A 24484-nucleotide genomic window follows, 5' to 3' on the forward strand; every position below is an offset into this window, starting at 1 on the left:
CCGTTCGCTCGTGGGCTGGCCCACATTGCCCGTTGGTTTTGTGACGCGGTGTTCGTCGTGACTTCGGGTGCTTCGTGACATTTGCCTCCCAGTTTCTTATCGACGCCTCAGAATTATGGATCGAGCCCGTAAAGGCACACGGGAAAAGGACACACGTTCGTTGCGCGCAGACATGCGGCCCTATAGGTGTCGTTCGTCTGTGAGCGCTGCTAATCAGAAGAGAAAGCCTCATTGGGAAAGCAATGGGAGAGCATTTATTTCATTTTCGCTTCTCTCCTCTGCTTCCCTCCCCACCTGCCCCCTCATGTAGCCTCTGTTTCAAGGAGTGCACTTTCCTGCTGCGCGGTGCTCGCATAGCTATCGGCGGCGTCCATCGGCCTCGGGAGTCACAGCCCACTTTTCAATTGACACCACCCGGCTACGGTGAATCCTGTTTCTTCCGCTCCCGTAACGCTCGAGGATTAGAACGCGTAATTCATGGCCGCTGGGAACGGCGAAAGGAAGAAAGAGAACGAGAAAACTTGCCGTGCCTTGAACTAATTAGGTAGCGCGAAGAAAGGTACAAGGAGCTTCCATGATTGTGATGGATACGCTTGCTACTTCGGAGATGGGAGCACTGGACCATGTAAATTTGCCCATTTTATCTTACCAGTTTGAGCGCCGAGCTCGTGCCGCAGCCACGCTTGTTGTTCTTTCCTTTCTCTGCTTCGTAATCACCTTTTTTTTTTTTTTTATGGTGAGTGTCTCAACCGAGTGGCTCGCATCGGGCGCTGAAGATGTTGCTGTGCCGTTTGCCAGGTTCGAGTAAGAGTGTGCAAATTCTGACAGTGGCCTCGCCATCTACATAAGTTCATTCTACTTACTTTATTTTTTGTGGAATTGTTACTAAAGCGGCAATCTCGTCGCGCCAAGCGTAGTCCTGGCGGCTGTACTAGAGCGTCTCGTCAAAGCAAACGTCGCATGCAGAATCTCCATCTTCAAGTGAACAGGCTGTCGTGTTTGGATTTCTACCAGCAGAAAATATCTGAACAAGGTGAGTCGGTCTGCGTCTTCCTGCGAGTCCTTACGAACACAGATCTCTTTATAGAAACGTTGGCTCCTGCCTGAGGCTTCCCTTGTTCGCGCGGTGTCAATCATAGACCGCTCTCAAAGTGCTAGAAACCGCTGCTCAACCGAAAATCGTTTGAGCTACCGTGAATAGTGTGTACTCCCCCAAAGGCGAAAGGATATTCTGGTTAACCTCCCTGCCTTCTACTTTTCTCTTTCCTCCTCCTCCCCAAAGGCGGTCGCGAAGTTTCTTCCAGCAGTATTAAAGTCCCTCCTGATGCGGTATAATTATAAATAAAAAACTCACCAGGGACACAGGCCAGCTGCTTCCCAGCTACCCAAATTTACGGCAATGCAGTTGATATGAAGGGACTGTCTTTTTTTTTTGTTTTCTTTTTACTGCCACAGCAGTTATGAGCTACAAGCTGCATTCGTTCTTCACGTCCGCCCTGTGGCGCCACTGTCGTCATACCAGCTCTCCATCCTCGTCATATTCACGGAACTCATGCCGCTTAGAAAAAGTGTTCGTAGCAGCCGTACGCGAGTACCGTGCACTAACGTTGAATTCCAATGGCACACCGCGAGCGCTCGGCCAGATCACGAATGGAGCGCGTCGCTCCGACTGATATCGCTCTCGCTAAATGGGCGAATGGAATGCGTACGCTTTCGCGTGGGCACTTAGTAGAGGGAAATTAATAAGTGAGAGGGCACTAGATTAGATGTGGATCGGGTAGGCCTCATCACCATCCCCACCGCCATCTGGATCATCCTAGCATTCCGTGCGTTAGTTTTTCTTCCGTGTCGGATGGGCTTATCCCTGGACTTGGGAACTTGTAGTCTCCGAGTCGGAGCTCTCACTATACAGGAGCAGGAACAAAAACGCACGGCGCGACGTAGTGTCCATGTTTTCCATGTCGTTCATAGCTGCCCGCGACCGGAAACAGGCGACCGTGACAGTAAGCAGAGGCGGGTGAAGGAAATACGTCACGCGGACTTCCGGTCAAATCTGCCGATTTCGGTGGAGCAAATATTTTTACCTCACAGAGCGATTCGAAATCGGTGACTGGTCCCAATCTGCCATGGGAACGCACAACTGATGTTCTCATTCTGCCATTGGGACAGGATTGCTCCATACAGAGCAGAAAAACTTGATCTGGATCTACCATTGGAATTCAACATAAACCACCGCTCACCTCCCGCTCTTGGCATTTTGAGCAGGATTTGTAAGGCGCGTGACGCAGACACGGAGGGTGGTGGTGTCTGCGCATGTATTTCGGAGGCAACAGCCGACAATACAATAAGCAGCACAGCTATTCGCAAGTTCCGTAGACTGTCACGCCACCCCGCGGCGATCGGTGAGCTTTTTTTTTTTTTTTCAAAGAGTATTGGAGTAACCGCAGACAGCGCGGCGGTAGCGCATTTGCTTGCTGTCTTCGCGGACGCCAGAAGGCTTTATTTGTTTTTGCGCATCGTTTGTACAAGATCGTATACATGCTGTGTGCCGCAATGCACCAACAGAGCTATGGCAAGTGAAGTATGCCTCCACTCGTCCACCCAAAGATGCGACAAAAAAGAAAGAATGGGTTCTCAAGTTGCGAATTGGCAAGCCAGTCACACCACCGATGAAAATGCAGTGCGCACTTCGTCGGCAGGGACTTCTTCTGGAGCCACGTAGTTAAGGAAACGAACGTTCTTTGCTTATGTACATTATTTCGTTTGTTTTTCTACGGAGAATCGATGCGTTAGAAAAATAGAGCTTTCGACAGTGTATTGCAGCAGCGCGAATAACGACGTGGCTTTGATCCCGAGTATGTGTAGTACGTGGGCGAGCGTCGGAAGCATTTGCTCAGGTTTCGCCTGCATCAGCTCGTAGTGTGTGGTTGCCACGGTGTCCCGTTTCGTTTGAAACGCATGTTCTCGTTCTCCCTGCACCCTGTGCTCCGCCGCGCGGCCAAGCTCGAGCTGCGCACTTGTGGCCAGCGCAACAAGAACATACGAGCATTTAAGGTAAAAACTGACGTCTTTGTAGCAATTTGTAGCAGCTCTAGAGAAAGGCTACAATAGATCTACGTGGGTGGGCGTGGTAAGTATCTTGACCACGTTTCACCCGCGGCGGCCCGCTGTGTGTCGCCGTTGTCTCGTCCCGCCAGAAACGCATGTGTTTACGTTTCGGGATGCACCCCGTACGTCACCACGTGACCAAGCTATGCAGCTACAGTGGCCCTGAAAACAAGATTGGTACAGCATAAAAGACAGACATTGAATTCGCGACGTGAGCGCAAAGCGCTTGTCGTGATTCCTCCTGACTCGAACGATAATACAGCTGCGCCAGCGAAAAAGAAAACAATCGGCATGGCTTTCTTTACATCTGCATGCGCTAGCATAGCGACGTACAATAATGACGTCTGCAAAATTGCAGTTGTGATAACCTTAGTGATGTATTCCTCTAATTATCGAATATAAATATCTGCTCATAACTCAATACGTGAAAGGAGCTCGAGAACATCAGAGAGCAGTAAAATTGCTATTTGTCGCGATACGGCAGTTCGTGAAAGGTAGGCTTTGCGGGCCGTCGCGATTAGCACGACGAAAAAGGTAAAAGACAAGCTAACGTACCTTGATAGAACCTTCCCGGTTACAAATAAATTCCAGCCTGTGCGGCTTGTGCGGGACATGTGACGCCTGCAGGCAAAGCCTTTCCACAGCGACAGACGATGCGCCGTAGGCCTTCACACCGCAACAAATAATGCGCTTCGCGTTCATGACTGCTTCCCCTTCATTGAAGCACCATATCCGCGTTTCTGAGGCGTCTTTGTTGCGCATGATGTCACTTAGCCACAATGATCGTGAAAAAGGCAGAGTCATCTTGAAGCGCTAAGCCAAATATGAGCTGAGGTAAAGACGCACATGAGCTCAGAGGTTCCTATACTCTCTGTGGGCGCCATGTTGAGTGCGAATAGTGCATGACGCAGCAGTCGTTCCCAGCACGGATTTCAGTGTATCAGTATGCAGTACACTGTAAAATAATTTACACCCTTAAAATTGAAAAAAGGTGTAAATGTGTCTATAACTCACCTTTTAGAGTGTAATAAACGAGAAGAAACGGAGTTAACCGAGGGGCCCGATTTCTATTAGTCATATCATAAGGAGCCAACAAACACTGACACCAAGGACAACATAGGGGAAATTACTTGTGTTTAATAAATGAAAAAAAGCAACGATAAATTAATGGAAATGAAAGTGGTTGAAAAAGCAACTTGCCGCAGGTGGGGACCGAACCCACAGCATTCGCATTTCGCGAAGGTTGTGGGTCCGAGTTCTGCGAGTGGGGGCGCTGGCTAACACTCCCAGGGTTCTACTAGGAAACATAAGTACCCAAGAAAGTGGATGGGGAAACGGCGCCGCGGTAGCTTAATTGGTAGAGCATCGCACGCGAAATGCGAAGGTTGTCGGTTTGGTCCCCACCTGCGGCAAGTTGTTTTTCATCCACTTTCATTTCCATTCATTTATCGTTTCTTTATATCATTTATTAGGCACAAGTAATTCCCCCTATGTTGTCCTTGGTGTCAGGGTTTGTTGGCTTCTTATGATATGACCCTTAGAATGTGATTTGCATAACTGACAGCCTATGCGTGTGACTCATAGACACATTTACGCCCTTTTTCAATTTTAAGGGTGTAAATTATTTTACATTGTAGTCATTCTTAGCATCCCCTCCCGTAAATACAACTCTTCGCTGTATTTGCGAATAGAAGTAAAAGGAGTGTCGTTGTCTCAATTGTCTCATCATCGTCATTGCCGTAGTGTTGCCGCCGTTGTATGCAGGCGTCCTTGCTTGCAGTTCGGAGGAGATTGAAAGGATTGAAGGAGTTTTCAAATAAGTTGTGGGAATTGAATGAGGAAATGCTACATGCAGTGAGTCCTTATAGAACGAATGACCACCTACTTCAAATCCCGCGACCATAGCGTTAGTTCCGGAATAATGCGTATTCAATATACGCGGCTAAGTATGCACGTGTTTCAATAATAATATTCTCGAACAGCTTGTTTTGTGGGAAAATACTGCATGAAATAACAATAGTGACAGGAACCGCGGGGAAGAGGAGGCAGCATTTCCCACGTCTCAAAGTGCACCATACGTATACGTACACTGATTGCAAAAGGAACACCAAAAAAGATGCGCGTTTTGCACTTGCGTATACTCGTTCAACGCCTCTTCTACATCACGCAAGATTTGCGCAGTCAAATGATGGATATCTAAGTCAACATTGGCAGGTTTGATCCAAGAAGCAGAGCAAATTGTCCAATAGAGAATAATAAAAACGCGCAGCATGGTTTGCGCTTGCCTGAGCGAGTATAGTGGGTGACTCCCGTGTTGTATCAAGCATCATTGAACGCATATGTTTTGACGAAAGGAGAAAAGGCAAAGGAAAAGAGCTGCGTCGGCGAAAGGATCTGCCAAGCCAGTTCAAAATCGCGTGTTGCTATCCTTTGCCTTTCTCGGTGTTTGTAGCACATTATCTCAGCGACAGAAAACCACAGTTAAAGGAGGAAATTGTCCGAAAGGTGGCAGCAATGACGTCATCGCGCGGCGTCCAAGATCTCATTGTCTTCTCGTGTGTCCGGCTGCTCTTTCTGCAGGAAAGAAACGAGCAATAGTTGTCGCGATGAAGTTCCTTTTTCTTTCAGATGAAACAAGACTCTATGTGCATTTTTAATTATTCAGAATCAACTAACCTGAGCATCAAGTTCCCACTCTCTCTGTCGTCTTAGTAAGCCACTTTGGGAATTTGAAGGTGGTTTAACCGACCGTCCTTCCTTTCGGCGCCGTTACCTGGAAATCTGCGTCGCCAGCACTGCTGGCTTTTGCTAGCAGGAACGCTGTCTGCTCAGGCACCTGTCGTCAAGGGTGGGCACTGCTTCTCTGCTCGGCGTCAATTCTCCGTCCACATTTGTTTTCCGAGCAGGCGTGCTCGGTCCCTGTGTGACGAGCTGTCAAAGCCCAAGAGCACATCTTTCGCTTGCTCCTCACTCTCGGCGCGAAAGACGGGGCACCTCGCTTCTGCTCGCACGAGACGAAGTTCGTTACCGGGTCACCCCAATTCGTCACTGGACAGTCGGCAAACTCCCGAGTACGTGCTGCCCGACGCTATCCCTCTTCGGCGCCACTCTGATGGGCAGCAGTGATCGTCACGAGTGGCAGCTTCAACGGCGGCGTCGGCTCTGGCTCCTTTTGCTCAAGGTTGTTAACCTCTTTCGGAGGGAATCTGTTAGCCATAGCTTCCGGACACGGAGCTTCGGCGGCGCCTCCTCCTCGCACGTCAAGGTCAAGGGTGACCCCTTTTAGCCCCCGTGGTGCGCGCCTAGCGCACTAGACGAGGGGACCACTCCTTGCTATCGCTCTCCGTGCGTCGTGCTGCTCGCGAGGGTAGGAAGCCACCCGCCAAAGTCGGAGGAAAAAAAAAAAACAGGCAGAGAGTTACGACTACACCCACCCACAGTGAGCGCGGCGGCACGTTCTCACGCCCCCGGCAGGGACAGACACGTAACTGGGCCCTGAGCCTGCGGCCTCCGGCGGGAGAAGGTTGTAACCTAGAAGGGCCGCAGTGAGACCAAGAGCGACGCTACGGGAGTGTGGGACCCCCAGAGTGCCGCCGCCGCCGCCGCTGCTGCTCTGCGTGCGGCGGTGCCCGCCTTCTTTTTACAACGACCTCAATTGTGGTGCGCCGAGTATGTGTGCGTTTGTGGCTCCCGCTAAGGTGGTGTGGGTCGATCTAGATTCGCCACAGAGACCAGGTTCACCTCCTTCCGCTTGACCCCCGCGGCTCTTGTTTTTATTTTTAACGCGCGGCTTATAGGCGCTTTTCTGCACCCATTGCCTGCCGGCCCTTCTAGACGCAGCCAGAACTGGGCTATCGGCCGAATGTCACCGTGCCGGAAACCACGGTGGGCTCCGAAGGATCGGCCTCGCGCACGAGGCACTTATGACCGCGAGCGGCCGACACCTGTTTGGTGAATGTCGCTAACCGCCCGCCCATCGTTTCGCTTTTGACTCGACAGAAGGTTTCTACGTGCTCGACAACTGCACGAAGTCATCACGCCAATGACTGCGGATAGCTTTTCTTTAATTCCTGGAAATCTGGAGTCACACAGGAGGGACGGATTGCCGGTTCAGTCCGCGGGCGAACTTGACGTAGCTCAGTGCCGCCAGATCACGCCGAGCACAAGGATACCGTGGACGAGCTGTCAGAGTAGCTGTTCATTGCAGTTCACTTGCCTGTCTGTAGACTGCAACAGCGATCCGCCGCGTCGTGTGAATTTAGCCTACTGATGGGGGCAAGTGACTGTGAAGAAAGTTACGTTTTACACAGCGCACACAGATGAATTCCTCAAATTTTCAATGATCCCAGGGAAATTGGAATATTAAAACGAAGGCCCTGCTTGCCTAGCCTCCCAGCTGTAAACGGGGGCCTTAAATGTACTTACACATCTGTACTACTGAGACATAAGGGGTGTATTACATACGTCCGTTCTTCTCTCTGTAAGTACTTCTACACACCATTCTTACCCCGACAAGGATCAAACTTCGCTGACGTCTCGCAGTGTGCGTCCACCTGAACTCGGGGTTGGATTTCGGAGTAACTTGGGAAGAAGCGCATAAACATAAACATTGCATGATAATAAAGTTGAGACCTGCGAGGTGCATAAACATTGCATAAGGTTGCACGTTACATAAAATGAAAATATACACAATTGTACGCATCGCATTTAGTTCGCATATAGCATTTAATTAACCGTGCACTTCATGATAGCTTCACTTAACATGAATTCCAACATGCGCGTTGATCTCCGTAATTCTTTTTAAAGATTGGTTCTGAATAGATGTACAGCCTAACCGTAAATGAATTATCTTTGCGCGTTGAAAAACGCATCTCATGTTCATATAGGTTGCCGAACAATTTCTCATTTCTTTGTGATAAACTAAAAAAAAAATTTAAGAGAGATTTTTGCGCCTCTACGCTAGGAAAAAGTCAATCAATTTGTTGCTTTATTTCCGTTTTCTTCGGGAACACGACCGTACCTCGTAAGGACAAATCTTGTCGTGAAGTAGTGGATTCATGCGACAGCGCAATATATAGCTAATAAGCGCCATCATGCAAGGTGAGCTGAATTCTGGGGCTTTACGCGCCAAAACAACGGTTTGATCATGAGGCACGCCGTAGCGGGGCACTCCGGATTAATTTTGATGTGCCCCTAATTAATGCACAGGACACGGGCGTTTTAGCCCCCATCGAAATGCGGCCGCCGCGGCCGGGATTCGATTCCGCGACCTCTTGCTTAGCAGCGCAACACCGTAGCTGCTAAGCCACGCAGCGGGTATCATGCAAGGTAATATTGGTTAAAGGAGGCAGGAGAGTGCACATATTTGATATTCCGGAGCATTAGCAGAGTTATGCAGGGTGTTTCACTCAACTTGAGCCAAACATTAAAAAATATGCAAATTCCACGTAGCTGAGCAGACCCAAGGTAACGGTATTTGTCGTCGCTTGGAAATACTCAGATTATTTTTTTTATTCCACCTACTTAAATAATTAGTCTTAGTTAATTAACAGACTTATCACTTATTATAATTAGATTTAGAAGTGTCAATGAGAATATTGTAGAGCGACATGAAAAACTCCCGATACAGCTTTCTGTTGCTCAATACGTGCTACATAGAAGTGTTTTTCCGAGCGTGAAGGAAGCCCGCGAATACACGCAAAGTGCCTCGAGCGGCCAGTCGCGCGGCAATTTTGCGTGTATGCGCGGGCTCCTTTCACGCTCGGAAAAACGCTCTTATGTACAACGTACTGAGCAACAGAAAGCTGTATCGGGAGTTTTTCAGGTCGCTCTACAATATTCTCATTGACACTTCTAAATCTAATTATAATAAGTGAGAAGTCTGTTAATTAACTAAGACTAATTATTTAAGTAGGTGGAATAAAAAAAATAATCTGCGTATTTCCAAGCCATGACAACCAGCATTACCTTGGTAATAATCTCTACTGTCATATATATATATATATATATATATATATATATATATATATATATATATATATATATATATATATATATATATATATATATATATATATAAAAGTCCAGCCGCGCTGGCGTAGTGGCCATGGCGCGCGAAGGCGCGCGATCAAATCCCCGCCGGCCGCGGCTGTCATATTTCGACGGGGGCGAAATAAAAAAGAACGCCCGTGTACTGTGCATTAGGTGCATGTGAAAGAACTCCAGGTGCTGAAAATCAATCCGGAGGGCCCAACTATGGCATGCCTCATAATCGTGTCGCGGTTTTGTCACGTAAAAGCTCAGAATCTAATTTCTGCCAAAAGCAATATATGTGAACAAAGTTTGCCGATGCCTCAGAGGGGTCATTGTGGCACCTGCGTTCCATGTAGACTGTCTTAGTCACCAGTAACAATTATTCATACTCTTGTCGTAGTGCTGCCTTGGGGCAGCACTACGAGAAGTTCGTTGTCTTTCCTTTCGCTAGATATATTGATGAGTAGAGACGGGAACTTCAGGCACTAAAAAATGCTATTTTAGGCGCCTATAATGGGCACTAAAAGGTGCACTTTAGGCATATCTAAGCACTAAATAGCGCCCTTTGGGCATATATAAGCAAAAAATATTTAGTTTCCCGAGTAGCTTTACGGTGCATTGCGATTTTATAATAGAGAAGGAGGCTGGTACTCCACGTTTCTTAGCTTTGTTTTTAAGAAACAAAGAACACACGGTGCAGGTGAAAGTGTACCCGTTTCCAGCATTGTTTCATGGTGTCTGCCTAGACAAAAGAAAAACTATGAAAGTTGTGGTTAACAAGCACCATCTCGAGGTTTCCTGGCCTAAATTTGTGCCCTCTGTTGTTCAATATCTGTTTATGTGCAGAAACCGAGCGCTCAACGTCCACAGATGTAAGCGGCGCGTACTTCTGGAACGGGATGTCAAGGGCTTTCACGTCCTTTCGTATCACAAAATGTTGGACACTGACAACTTCTGACACTTCCTTGAGCAGTAAGCACCCGGTGCTCTTTTCCAAGGCTGACTGGAATTTTTTGACTGAAGTTATATTTATTTGTTTCGCAAATATTATAATCGGAGCAAAATTGTCAATCACACAACTGTAGGCCATCATGAAGAATTCCGTATCCGTCTTTCTGTTGGGCAATACATGCTACATAAAAGTTTTTTTAAGCGTTACAGAAAACTTGCAAAACGCCAAAAGGTACCCCACGATTTTTCGGGCTTCTTTCAGGCTTGGAAAAAAAACTTTTATGTAGCATGTATAGAGCAACAGAAAGATGGATTGGGAAGTTTTCATGAAGGCCTGCAATTTACTGATTGGCAATCTTGCTCTGATTATAGCGTTTGAGAAGTTAATTAAGTAATAACGCCTAATCACGTAATTAGGCGAAATACAAAAAAAAATAGTTTCACTTGCTCCAAGCGACGGCAAACAATATTAAATTGGATCTATCCAGCTATATATGCGAGTGCGTATATATATATATATATATATATATATATATATATATATATATATATATATATATAGTCATATCATGAGAAGCCAACAAACACTGACACCAAGGACAACATAGGGGAAATTACTTGTGCTGAATAAATGAAATAAAGAAACGATATATTAGTGGAAATTAAAGTGGATGAAAAAACAACTTACCGCAGGTGGGAGCCGAACCCACAACCTTCGCATTTCGCGTGCGATGCTCTACCAATTGAGCTACCGCGGCGGCGTTTCCCCATCCACATTCTTGGGTGTTTATGTGTACTAGTAGAACCCTGGGAGTGTTAGCCAGCGCTCATAGACCTCACTCATAGAATTGGTAGAGCATCGCAGGCGAAATGCGAAGGTTGTGGGTTCGGCTCCCACCTGCGGCAAGTTGTTTTTTCGTCCACTTTAATTTCCACTAATTTATCGTTTCTTTATTTCATTTATTCAGCACAAGTAATTTCCCCTATGTTGTCCTTGGTGTCAGTGTTTGTTGGCTTCTCATGATATGACTAATGAAAATCGGGCCCCTCGGTTAACCCCCTTTCTTCTCGTTAGTACATATATATATATATATATATATATATATCACACGTAGAACAAGGCACACTTTCTGTCGTAAATATTTTCGGCGGTACTTGCCTTTATTGAACTACAGTACTTGCTTGTACTGGCTCTGGCTATTCTTCGATATTCCCGTAGCGCGTCACCTTCCGGTTGGAAGAAATGGTGACGCCCCACAGACCAGCCACGGCAGCGTCTCGGAGGCAGCCACTGATTCTCGGAGGCTGTGCTTTTGCTACCTGGGGGCGCCAAAAACTCGGCACGGCTGTCTTGTTTGGCCACCGATTAACAAAAAAAAAAGAAAAGAAAGCTTCGGAACTCTAGCACTATACAACAAATAACATTGTCAACCTTCTCAAAAATATAGGGTGCGGCCTATACCCTTGTAATTTTAAATCTATTTTAGGGGATTTCTTTTTTCAAAGTTCTGGGTGCGGCCTTTGCACTGGTGCGGCCATCACACTAGCATATACGGTATATATACAGGACAAGCTCTTTATACTGTGAGAAAATAATTTAGAAAGGATGCACTTTAGCTACACCGCTGTTTTCCAGCACACAATATGCCGAGCATCGCAGTGCCTTCTCACCTACTTTCCGCATGGCCGACAGAACACGGTCTCTCCGTCTGCGGAGTAGCACTGCGACTCACGATCTGAGATGCCGGAACAGCACACTTTGGAGCGTCTTTGTTTTCCGCATCTTTCGCGCACGTTATGCAGCAGTGAATAAGGATTAGCAAGAGGAAACAAAGTAAGCAATACAGCGAGAAAGCAACTGCAGTATTTTCACAATGTGCGACAAGGAACGCTGAATCGCAAAAACGCTTCAAGTACATCACTAAAATTGCGCAGTGTCCTATTTGGTTGGACATACTTAACACTGTTGCGCAGAGCAACGAAAGGACAGGACTTAAGCGAGAAAGCAACACACGACAGCCGGGCCCGAGCTATGACATACGCACTCAACAACGGCGTGACACTAGAAGTGGTTAGATAATTGTCTCTACGGAAGGCTGTCACCGTCAGAGGCCGTTTGCAGTCGGACGTGCAAAATGCTAAGGTGTGAGGCTTGACGACAAGTGCGGTTTTTCGAGCTCAGCATTAAGGTTACATGCGCCACTTGCTTGCCATCGCATCCGTCAAAAATGACCTTTAAGTTTTTTCTGGATTTGGCACAAAGAAGAAGCGAAGTGCGATGGATCTGGTTACTAAGGCTTTTTTACCTAGGAAGCCCCCTCCCCTTAAGGACAAGCCCCAAAGCGTCACCAACATGACGAGACGCAAGTTGGCCGACCATGTCGAGAGGATGCTAGAAAAAGGGCCTCAGTATGCTATCGAGCCGAGTCCAGCTCCTGAAGACTTGGTGGCCTTAGCACATGATACAGGAAGCAACGTGCCGGAGGAAGAAAAAGAAAAATGCGTGGGCGACGCCGTGGACTGCATTCAAACGACTCTCAGAAATCTGCCTAGCAAGCGAAAGTCACAGAATCCAAGTAGAACCATCGATTGGCTGAAGTCTAACAAATGCAAGCTGCTGGCGGCGGACAAAACAGGAGAGTTTGTGATCTTGGAACAGAGCGACTACGATTACAGAGCAGCTGACGCCTTAGGCAAGAACTTTAAGCAGTTGTCGGAGATGACGGAAAGATGGCTCTCTCGAGAAAGGAAAGACAGGAATGTTTTGCAAAGAGGCAGGTCTCCAGAAGCTGGCAAAGGCAGTCAGAGCAAGTAAGGGTTTAACATTAACAGTTTAGCAGTAAGGGTTTAACGACGAAATTAGGAAATTTGCGGCTGCTAGTTGGAATTGGTTGGCGCAGAACAGGGGTAATTGGAGATCGCAGGGAGAGGCCTTCGTCCTGCAGTGGACATAAAAGATGATGATGATGATGATGATGATGATGATGATGATGATGATGATGATGATGATGATGATGATGATGATGTGGTGGTGGTGGTGGTGGTGGTGGTGGTGGTGGTGGTGGTGGTGGTGGTGGTGGTGATGATCAATCGGAAAAGGGCATTTAAGGCCTCAAAAACAAATTAGGTGCGAACGCTGAAATTGGCACTAATAATAATAATCAACAACCTATTTTAAGTACACTGCAGGACGAAGGCCTCTCCCTCCCATCTCCAATTACCCCTGGGCTGCGCCAACCGATTCTAACGTGCGCCTGCAAATTTCTTCATTTCGTCACCCCACCTAGTATTTTGCCGCCCTCGACTGCGTTTCCCTTCTCTTGGCACCCATTCTGTAACTCTGATGGTCCACCAGTTATCTACCCCACGCATTACATGGCTTGCCCAACTCCATTTTTTTCTCTTAATGTCAATTAGAATATCGGCTATGCCCGTTTTCTCTCTGATCCACACCGCTCTCTTCCTGTCACCCTTAAGGTTACGCCTATCATTCTTCGTTCCATTGCTCTTTGAGCGGTCCGGAACTTGTTTTCGAGCTTCTTTGTTAGCCTCCAAGTTTCTGCCCTATATTTAGCACCGATAGGATGGACTGATTGTACACCTTTCTTTTTAGTGATAATGGTGAACTTCCAGTAAGGATCTGAGTATGTCTGCCGTATGCGCTCCAACCCAATTTTATTCTTCTGTAAATTTCGTTCTCATGATCAGGGTCTGCTCTGAGTAATTGACCTAGGTAAACGTATTCCTTCGCAGACTCTAGAGGCTGACTGGCGATCCCGAATTCTTGTTCCCTTGCCAGGCTATAGATAATTATCTTTGCTTTCTGCATATTAATCTTCAACCTCACTCTTACAATCTCTCTGTTAAGGTCCTCAATCATTTGTTGTGACTCGTCCCCAGTGGTTCTGAATAGGACAATGTCATCTGCAAACCGAATTAAACCATGCTTAAAGTGCTTAGAATGGCCTCATTCGCGCTTAAATATATCAAATAAGCGCGATAAAAATAAGCATGTTGCCAAACGTTTCGGCGTCTACTGATGATTACATTTCGGTAATCCCCAGGACGTGAAGGACGCAGCAGGGCGCTGGAGTGGATCCCCATCCTGCTAATCTAAGTATACTTGGGATTTCCTCCTGCGCTGCATCTGAAATATTAATAACGTTCTCCCCATCGATCATAGCAAAATAACGAAGGAAATCGGGGGAGCGGGGTAGAGATTGAGTGCACTTATCTCATTCTCACTGTATTTTGTTTGCGGACGTCTGCACGTTGCAAAACGCAGCCAGGGCGAGAGGTCGAATGAAGAGCGAGCTGAACATGTAAAATATTGAGTGGCAGGTAACCTGGAGCCTGAGCCGAGCGGCCGTACCCGTTGCCCGACCGGGCGCCACGAGCCTCTCCGCCGTGTTCTCTTCCAGCTGTCTCCCTCTCTCCCTTCCCGACTACGGCAGCTGAAAGGGGCGACGGCTCGAAAAATTCCTTTTATTCCCCACTCTGCAGAGCGCTGGCAGCACTGCGCCCCGATCGGCGCTCTCAGCTCGGAACCCACGGCGACGACTGGCCCGTTGCCCACCACTGGGAGCACAAACAGCGAGGGAAAAATAATAGATGAAAAGGAGAAAAAAAAAAGGATAACCGAAGGCGCCGCTCGCCTGCACCATCACCTGCTCTTCCTCATCCCGTGGGCGCGCTCTCTCGTCGCCTGCCTGCGCCGCTTCCATGCTCTTTTCCTTCGACGCCAGAGAGCGCGCAGCCCTTGCGCATGGAGAAAAAAAAAAGCGTCCGCAGCGCGCCCACCCTGCGTGCGGCGTCGGCTGGAACGACAGGCCGGTCCGATAGGGGACCCCTTCGACGTGAGATACTCTACTCCGTCCTGCGTTCCCGATCACCGCCGCGGCGGACAACCTCCTCTCCTACGTCTAGCGTTCTCTCTTTCCCACGATCCGAAACTGAAAGTAAAATGTTTCTGCACCGGTCCCCGGCGGCGGCGGCGCGGGAACCACGGAGCCATTCGCGGAGTAACGGTCTCGCCGCGAGCATCGTCGCGTGCGTCCTCCGCTCCTCCTAGTCGCCGTCGCGTTGACGGCGTGCTGTCCTCGGTGTCCCGTGTGATGTGCACGATCACGTGCTGCGCGCTGTGACGCGACGCCCCTGCAACACGCGCACGAGCTTACGCTAGGCCGCCCACTGCGGTGACCTGCGCGCGCGCCGCCGGACTTTCCCCGCGGCCGCTTGTCACCGGCTCGGACGCATATTCAGCGCATCTCTCTGGCAGCTGCGAGTGATTGGCTCGCTTTATATAGCCTTTGCCGGTGGCTTTGTTTTTGCGCTGATGAACTCGATAGCAGGAGTGACAAAGAGGGCCCGATAAGAGTGGAGTCACTCGCGTTTCGTACACCTCTGTCCTTGTTTTTCACGCGACATCTGCGACCGCTTTAGCGTGCGACCCGTACCTCCGCTCAGACCTCGCTGGCCCCCTCGTCGCGAGCCCACCCTACTGCCAGTTGTCAAGTTCTTTTGATGTGCGAGAGTGTCCACTGTTTGATCGGAGTCTACATCGGACTGTGCTTCTTTTGACCCTATGGAAATTTTCACCTGAACAACTGAAGATTATGGCCACCGAAGCGGTAGGTAGCGCATCCCTTACTATTGTTATCCTATAGTCACGCTATATCGACTTGCCAATATAGAGCTATGCGAACAAAGCAAAAGGAAACGTTTCCGCTGATCCTTTTGTTTTGTTCGTTTACTGATGAACCTAGCTGTGTTCCTTTTAAACATGACTGACCCGAAACAGAATTGACATATGATACAGATGAATGAAACATTATCTGATCACATTTATACGTGGCTGGGATAATGATGTGACTCACTTCAATAATTTTGTTATTTTTGCCGCTTCACACAATATCGACTGTATAGTTGTCTCGTACTGGTTCTGCACATCGGGGGACGACACCCTTGTTAGGTCCGCGCTTAGCTTCCCTTCCGCTTGCAGCACAGAATTACGATCGACTGCACAACTCTTTGAAACAGGCGAGAGCTTTTGATCGACATGCAGCTTTGCTGCTTATCATATTTCCTAGTGTTTGTTTTGTTTTAGCTTGGTGTTACTCTATTGTACTTTCAACGTTGCTTAACAAGTCGCTTGTAATTTGGTAGAAAAGAAAAGGCGGCACTCAGAATTGGCGCTTGGCAGTTCTTGCGGCATGAACGAATAACATGCGGTTATCGCTCAACGTTTTTGTCAGTTGAGCATAGCCTTGCAACCATTTCCAGCTCAAGAAAATTGGTTCGCGTACGCGCACTACTGCGTAGCGTGGATCAATTAGATAAGATCAATATTGATAATAAGCGCACAGCTCTTTCCATGCACCCGCGTGCGTTTACTCCATGCGGAAAAATATATTGCACATTTTCTCACAAGGAGATGCCTTTAACTGTAAAATATTGGAATCGGAATAAATAAGTCCGTTTCTGTGCTCTTCTACATACACAGTGTCATCGAACAAGTGGCGCGAGATTTATGCATTTCCAGAGTCTTCGCTCCGGTTATGAGTCGGGAGCGACGGAGGAACTTCTGTCGTTGAAGCTGGAAGCAATGCGTCTGTACAGACAGAAACTACTTATTTCTGACGAGTGAGAAGCAGTAGCGTATACAGGACTTTATATCTAATCCAAGAAAGAAAAAAAAAAGGGGGGGGGGGGAGTGGGTTGTCATTGCGTTGGTGACAAATACTTATTTCTTAGGATGTTCTTAAGTGGATTGCCACGATTTCGAAGGGTGTACCGCCACGAAAACAACCTCCCCCTCCCTGATTTTTTATCGTCTCTGGTACACACATTCCACCCCTACCAGACAACCGCCACCTTAACTTTACATTTGGCCATCATTGTTTATCACTACCCGCTTCATGCGCTGCTTCTTTTTATTTTATTTTATTTTTATTTTATTTTTTCTGTGCACAGGTGTAAATGGGGGTGGAAGGTGAGGTGTGTCATAGAATGCATGAAGTAGGTGAAAAGTGTCTGATTTTTCAACAACGATGACGACGACGACAACTTATCTTGTGCTGCCAATGAGTGTGTTCGCTTTTGCTAGATAAAAATTTACTCTCACGGTATAATGTATACCTTTATATTTGATGTTATCATCAGAACGAAAAGTATTCATATTCTTGCCACTTATAATGATTGCAGAGTGCATGAGAACAGCGCACCGCAACTTCTTTCTCGTGAGTCTAATATATTAGACTAGCGACTTAGCAATACAGTTCTCAACATGACGATAGTGGAATCCAGTCGTGACTGGCTTTCATTTTCGTTACGTTGAAGAGTGTACCGCTAAGTCGCTAGTTCATTACACCATACATTAGACGGTTTGCCTCTGCTTTACTGGCACCGACACTAATATGCTTCACAAGCGGATATTGTAGCCAGGAAACAATGTGTATGTAATGACATAGACCACGTTGACAATAACTCTGTCGCACGTATTGTTCAAATTCGGCGAGCATTTGAAGCCGTCAAGGCGACATTCATTTTCCTCTATTAAAGGGCGAAACCAGATACCTCAGTTAATCATCTAAGACATAAACGGCCGTTCCCGATCCGCGGCCTAATCATTTGGTCGGTGCAGAAATTAAAGTCGTGGCGCTGCAGTTCTGCCAGACACTCATGGCCTTAATTGTATTCAGACAATGTGTACACTTTGCGAGCGCGTCGTGTAGAATATCTCCTGCTCGCTTCGTTATGGGTATAGTACGCCTCGTGCGCGCTCACCTGCATTGTTCAAACAGCGTCTTCCATCTCCGTGCGCCGGAAAGAAAAAAAGAAGGCAGAAAAGGGAAAAAAAAGATCGCAGAGAGAAAGTGAGGGAGGCAACCTCGAAGAGCGCGCTGATTATTGTTTTCATGCGTCCCATGCGCGGACTGCGCTATTGTCTCGCGCTAATCGTCGGCTCTAAAGCGCCGAAGAGCTCCTTTCCCTCGGCCGTCCGCGCGGCGCGATTTTCGCCATGGGAAAAAGAGGTGGGCGGTGCGAATAAAGCAGCGATCGTTTTGTTTTAATCTGCGCCCTCATCACGTAATGGCGGCTCGGGGCGTGCACCCGTGGACCGCGCGCGTAATTCGCGCACGCGCTGGCTCGCTCGTGATTGAGGCGCGCCGCCGCTGCTGGAGCAAGGGCGGCGGTGGCGGCTGGGGCCGACCGGAAGCCGCGCGAGCAGGCCGCCGCTGCGCCAGACGCGGAGGAGAAACCCTGCGTCGGTCACACCGAGGGCCCTGCCGCGGCAAACGCAAAACAACGCGGGTTTTCCGGCGGCCGACAGCCTCCTCCGCAGCCAGAAAGAAAAGAGAAAGGCCACTTGAAATATGAATGGCTCAGCCCCGGAGCCTCCCTTGGATGCGGCCTGCGATGAGGTGGCGGGGGAGGGTGCCGGCCGGAGCGTGGGCGTCTACCCTGTTGGCGCCGGGCAGCGCATCGCTCCGCGCGCTTCCTGCATGCGGTCTCCGCAGCACCGAGGTGGCAGCTCCGCGATGGCAACCGCACACATGTAGTCTTCCATCGACAAGTGACCCATTTGAGCTGCGGCCCTTTCGTGCATCGCCTCGTAACGCGGGCAGCATGCCGATGAGCGAGTCGGCGAAGCTGTCAGGTTTACTCTGCCTCGATCTTAACTCTCGGAAGCCATGTCATCGATCAGGTTCCTGGGCGCGCTCGATCATGGATGCACGCTCTGTGCTACCCTTTAGTTCAAGGCGGCCTGAGCGTGCGAATTCGTCTGTTGAGAAAGGGGCAATGGAAGAGAATTGTGCTGCCTATACTCTTATTTCGGACCTTTCTCTCTCTCTCTGTAGTGTTCTTTTTTTTTTAAATTCTTCTGTGCTTTGCTTTCGTAGTGATAAAAACATTCGAACCAAGTGTATACAGCCAGCAACACACGCACGCCGTACGTTTCTTATTCTTGTTATTTTTTTTAATATGTTTTTCTTATCTGTGTAGGCATGCGGGTCCGCCGTGGACACGGCCGTGGAGGATCGCGAACTGCCTTTTTTTATTATTACTATATCTGGATGATGCAATGCGCGTCTAACTTAATGCTCGTGTTTTCGTGTTTTCATTTCGTGTGAAGGCTTGCAGGATGCCTGCTGCCCAAATATATATATATATATATATATATATGCCCTTGTTTTCTTATGTTTTGTTCTGTTTGTTTTCGCTTTAATACGCTTATCAGACATGGTCGTGCGCGCTCTTCCTAAACATTTACCCACTTCCGCTCTTTATCAGCTGCAGCCACTCTGTCGCTCCGCCACATAAGCTTCACCGTCTGCCACGGCGTTCTCCTGACTTCTGGCAACATGTTGACGCTAGCTTCCGGCTCCGAAACTTCGCCGGTAAAATGTCACTTGCGCCTCCTACCCGGAACCAAAAAAGACATTTGATGTATAGGTTTGTTTGCTTTGTTTTTTTTTTCAGCGTTAGCCCTGTCGTAGTGCGCGGTCGAATACAGTGACGGTTCGCAGCTGCAGTTGTATAAGGAACCGCTTTTTGTTGTGTATATCGCGCACGCGCTCATTCTTGCGAACTCTCTCTCTCTCTGTGTCTCGCGGTTTTGGGAGAAAAACAGTAAACAGGGAGTTGCGATTCGTTTTGTCTGTCACGATCCATCACTCACTCTCTCTTGCGCGGTCTCACAGTCGCTATCTCACATCGCGTCTACCACTTTCGCTCGTTCCACTCAATCTCCGCGTGTTCCTTCACGCACCTGTAGAGTGACTCTGTGATCGCGTGTTCGGTCCTTGCACTGGCGTTTGTGGACTCTGCACACGACACACCAAGCCAGACTCTATACTCCGCTCGTTTCTTTCCTTTCTCTGTGACGCACGAACCAAACAAGAACAGAGCGAACCTGTAACGATAAGAAAAAAAAAAAAACGTTCCTTGTAAGATATTCCAAAACAGCTGTTAACGATAACAGGGGCCATATAACAGGGGCCCTATTCCAATATGTTTTTATTGCAATCTCCTCACGTCAAATTTGCGTAACCGCCGACGCAAGCATCGGGCGGTGACCCGCAGGGTTGTCTGAAGAGACCAATCAAACGCTCTCCTCATTTATAGGAGGTCACTTTTGTTTTCTTTAAAAACGAATAACATTACCTACACTGAGCTGCTTGTCGTAATATCTAATTTGCTGACAAGAGGCGAGGAGCACGCTCAAGTGGAGAGGTATTCGATGGGGCCGAACCAGTGCGCTAAAAATCGATAACCGGATGAAGAGGGTGGTGCCGGCGTCTGAGATTGGTCCGCTTTCCCTTAGCTTGCGGTGGCTGGCCGAAAATCGAGGCGGCATGCAACGGAAGCTTACGAATGACGCTAAAACGGATCCTCAGAAAAGAAGAGTTGGCAGAGCGAGGTCGTAAACGTGTGAAAAGTGCTCGAAAATGTTACGCGGCCCCGCAAAAAGTTTTATTGTACGAAAATAAACCCACGCTCCTTGGCAGGTGCGAGTAGCCAGTGCCTGAACGAACGGCGGCAGCCATCTTTTATTCCTTTCGGGACGGGCAGCCTGCGGCTATTCAGAAAAAGAAAAGTTCAGTTTTCTTCGTCATATTAATGCATCTTTAACGCTTACACGTCACTTTGACGCGGTGAGTTACCGCGGTTTTGCGACGTCGCGTGACAGGCAGGTGAAGTGGGTACAGCCCGAAAGCTTTTGACCAATAGCCGAGGTCTAATGACGAAAAGGTGTCGAATCAGAAATAACTATTTTTCTTTTGTTCGGTCCAATCATGCATAAGCAGTGTGTAGACGTCATATCATATGGAGAGCTATCGCGGTTTTTGTGGCGTCGCGTGACAGACAGGCGAATTGGGGGTAAACCAAAAAAAAGTTTTTTTTACCAATCGCAGAGGGCTGATGGCAGGATTGGAATAGAAAAGTTCGGAATAGCTTTACGTTATTGCGCCCCTCAGGACTCGCTTAAGCACGTGTCAAATAAATGAGGTCTTGTTTATACGCTAAGAAGCCACGACGCTGACTTGACCATTGCATACTCGAAATGTGATTAGCGCGTCATATGAGTATACTCGATGTATAGCAGTGGCTGCGTTGATGCTACGGGCCGTTGTTTGCTTGCCAGATCCTGCCGGTCGCTGCTCCGCCTATAAGCGCCGCTGTACAGAGCAGAAAGCGAGCTTCTACTGATTCATTAGATTCAGTCTCGTAAAGACACGAGAAGGCCTCCTTTCGAAGAGCGGCACTTGCGAGAGGTCTTTCGCGCGCACATGAAAAACTCTCCGGTTCGTCAAATGCAGGGAAGCGGATGATTATTCGACGGATTGGAATATACTAAAAGTACATCGGCGCAGAGCTCGTTTTATTTCCATTTCAGCTCTCAGTGTGCGCGTGTGTTGTTTGTGTTTTAACGTTCTCTTGTGGCCGATGCGCTTGTACGGTATATTCTGCAAGGCTCAGTTATGTGCGACAGATATTAAAGCTGTTGGACTTAAAGGGTGGAGAGAAAATCAGATCTCGCAACAAACGATCTGACTTCATTTCTCTCACTCTCTTAACGTAACATATATGCACAGCCTTTCGGGGTGGCCGAAACACTTAGTTAAATTGTGGTCGGGGTTAATTTAATTGGATCGCTTATGCGGAACTCGTGGAGACGCCCGGCAGCAGGATTGTGCTGCACTGGGGGGGTTGGTACATGTCAGAAGGCATCGAACAGTACGAAAGACAGTACGAAGTGTAGACGGCCCGACACACAGCTGTCAAGTACACGTGTATGTAGCAATATGGGTGCATATCAATGTATTTCAGCTTCAAAAACAGCGCTAAAGACGTACACCATGCAGGCAACGGAATTGAGGACGGGACACACACGGCGCCGTAGTAGCGCCGTGTGTGTCCCATCCTCTATTCCGTTGCCTGCATGGTGTACGTGTCCCAGCCTCTATTCCGTTGTCCGGTGTACGTCTTTAGCGCTGTTCTTTAAACCATTACGGAAAACCACCAAATCGCACAATCTGCCATTCTTCTTCGGTGCATTTCAGCTGCAAAGCTGCCCGAAAACGCTGATATGCGCGCTTTTTTTTTCTTTTCTTTTTATTTTTGTCATGATTATTATTATTATCGACATTTGCTATCTATACACCCTTGCACAGTGTTGAAGGCGGTGAAAATCGGCAACAGCACGGTCTCCTCTGTGAGGCACGGGTGCTCAGGCGCGAATCCCTGCCTGGCCAGGGGCAGTGGCGGTGCGTCTCACGGCGTGGCGGGAGCGCGGCGGCGGCTCAATCGCTGCGCGCACTTGCCGCCCTCGTCGAAGCCCGCGGCGGCACGAGCGGAGAAATCGTGGTGCGCGCACCTGCCTTTTCGCCGGAACGGCCACGACAGGGCATGACTCGGAGGCGAACAATCGCCGGGGGTGTTCCTCGCCGTCCGCAGGTGTTGTGCTCGGCTTTTGGGGCCGCGGGTGGATCTCGCGCCGAAGCCGCGCTGCCCCGGCGTCGTTATTGATGGCGGCAAAGGACGCCGGTACATCGGCGCTCGCAAGTGGATCGCGCGCTGCGGCGCGCTTCCGCCGTTTGTGCGAAATTAGAGCGGCGCGTGACACCGTGAACCCTCGGCTTTGTCGCTCACTGGTCGTATTCGTGTCCGAAAAACGACTTCCACTCGCCCTCGTGTCTCCCTTCGCGCGCTGCTGGCACCTGTTGGTACCTGTTCGATTAGCGCTTCCTTCCAGCGAAGATTGCGAGAGATGTTCGAGCGAGAAGAAACGAGGGAACGGAAGGACTCGATTTTTTTTTTCTTTGACTGTCATATGACGCCAACACGCAATGAAATCAAAGGATTCATGGGGAAAAATAACCTTTTTTTTTTAAACTACGGCATAAACTATGGATGAGGGTCCAATTTGTGACAAACTTTATATTCTTAATAAAGAAAAAGGGCGAAAAGTGGAGGAAAAGACAACTTTACTCCCGGTGGGAGCGGTTCAATAAAGGAAAAAAAAGAAGGTTAATTTTCCATCTTGCTTTCCGTACGTGGTTTCATGGTCGCTTGGCTTCACACAAAGTATCCAATTTAGAGTTTCTCAATCCATCGCTTGGTGTTTCTTCGGTGTTCGTGAATGTGTCGCCTTTACGGTTTATATGGAAGCATGAAGTTGGGTTGCGCAGGAGTATTGTACGGTAGCTGTTCCCATCGTGCCTTAATACACATAACTTCGTGCGGACATAACTTCTGGATATCGCCCTGGCAGGCTTCGGCATGTTTTAGCAAAGCGATGAAAAACTCTTTCGAGCTGATCAGATCCTCGTTACGTTGTCTCCTCGCATCGATGCTACCTGGTTAGTGTATTTACTAAAAGTCACGTGTGCTGCAGTGGCGCTAGTTTTTGGGGTCGAATTCACAAAGCTTCTTGCTCGTAAGTGCTGTTTTCTGTTGGACAATAATATCTCCAATATCGCTATCGGCTGGCACGAACAATTCTAGCGTAATTTTTTTTTTTTGTGCACACAGCTAGGCTTTGTTTTCCACAATGATTCACCTTTAACTTAGAAAACTTGCGACTTGCCCTTTGCTCGCGCCAGGCATGGAAACCTCTGTGATGAAAGGTAGAACGTTGAGCTACCGCCAGTGCGCCTACGTAGCCACCGCAAGTGAATGCGTTTAAAACGCGATGGTCTTGAATGAAGGTGAGTAAACATTGCATATGACGGAAGAGTGAGCATAATGTGAACTATGGACACATACCTAGAAACTTACCTATAAAAAAACACTGTTTAAAATTTTTACATTTCCTTCCGTAGCCAGGACTTGCTGTCTCGTCACACACTTCCTTCAGTACGATTCAGAGTTTACCGGTACTGGAAATTAGTCTAACTATAGGACTTACCGCAAAAACCATCAAGAGAGCACTGTTTTCATGTTATGCTCATGTTGTCTTTTCTTGTTTCCTTATATACTTATCGCGCGAAGAACGCAGAAACGTTTACCTTCAAGTACCAGCCTATGGTACACCTTTCCGTGGAATAGAACAGCAGTTGCCATTGGTTGCCATTGCTGAAAACAAGTTTCTCGGCGGCAACCGCGCGAAGCGCCCGTCCACGGACGCTTCAATGCCCCGTGCGCGTCCATCTCAGCGAAACGACAGGTGAACGGACGCGCTAATTGGTCGGCGCACTGTCGCGTGCGCGGGCGACCGGCTTCTCCATGCGCGCCTCGGTGTGGAACAGATAAATGCTGCCGATCCGGCACCAGTCTGCCAACCGGAGACTTAATTTGGGACGCGGAAGAGTGACTGCGCCTGCATGGCGTCTGTCGTTTCCGCCGCGATTGGTCAAGGTCGGTCTTGCGCCCCGAGCACGGAGCC

The 24484-nt window shown here is 48.4% G+C and overlaps 1 protein-coding gene across 5 annotated transcripts in view; it reads left to right on the forward strand.

The window, feature by feature from the left end:
- Window positions 1-24484, forward strand: part of LOC142563788 (uncharacterized) — a 702312-nt gene that overhangs the window by 180456 nt on the left and 497372 nt on the right. The window contains exon 1 of one of the 5 annotated variants that reach the window (XM_075674420.1): window positions 14975-15722. The exons of the other annotated variants lie outside the window; for them this stretch is intronic. Coding sequence (XP_075530535.1) covers window positions 15708-15722 — 15 coding nt within the window. The 5' untranslated portion in view covers window positions 14975-15707. Of the gene's footprint in view, window positions 1-14974; window positions 15723-24484 lie in introns of those variants that run through there. 5 annotated transcript variants of the gene reach the window in all.

The sequence above is a fragment of the Dermacentor variabilis genome, chromosome 1 (genome assembly GCF_050947875.1).
Source record: "Dermacentor variabilis isolate Ectoservices chromosome 1, ASM5094787v1, whole genome shotgun sequence".
NCBI lineage: Eukaryota > Metazoa > Arthropoda > Arachnida > Ixodida > Ixodidae > Dermacentor > Dermacentor variabilis.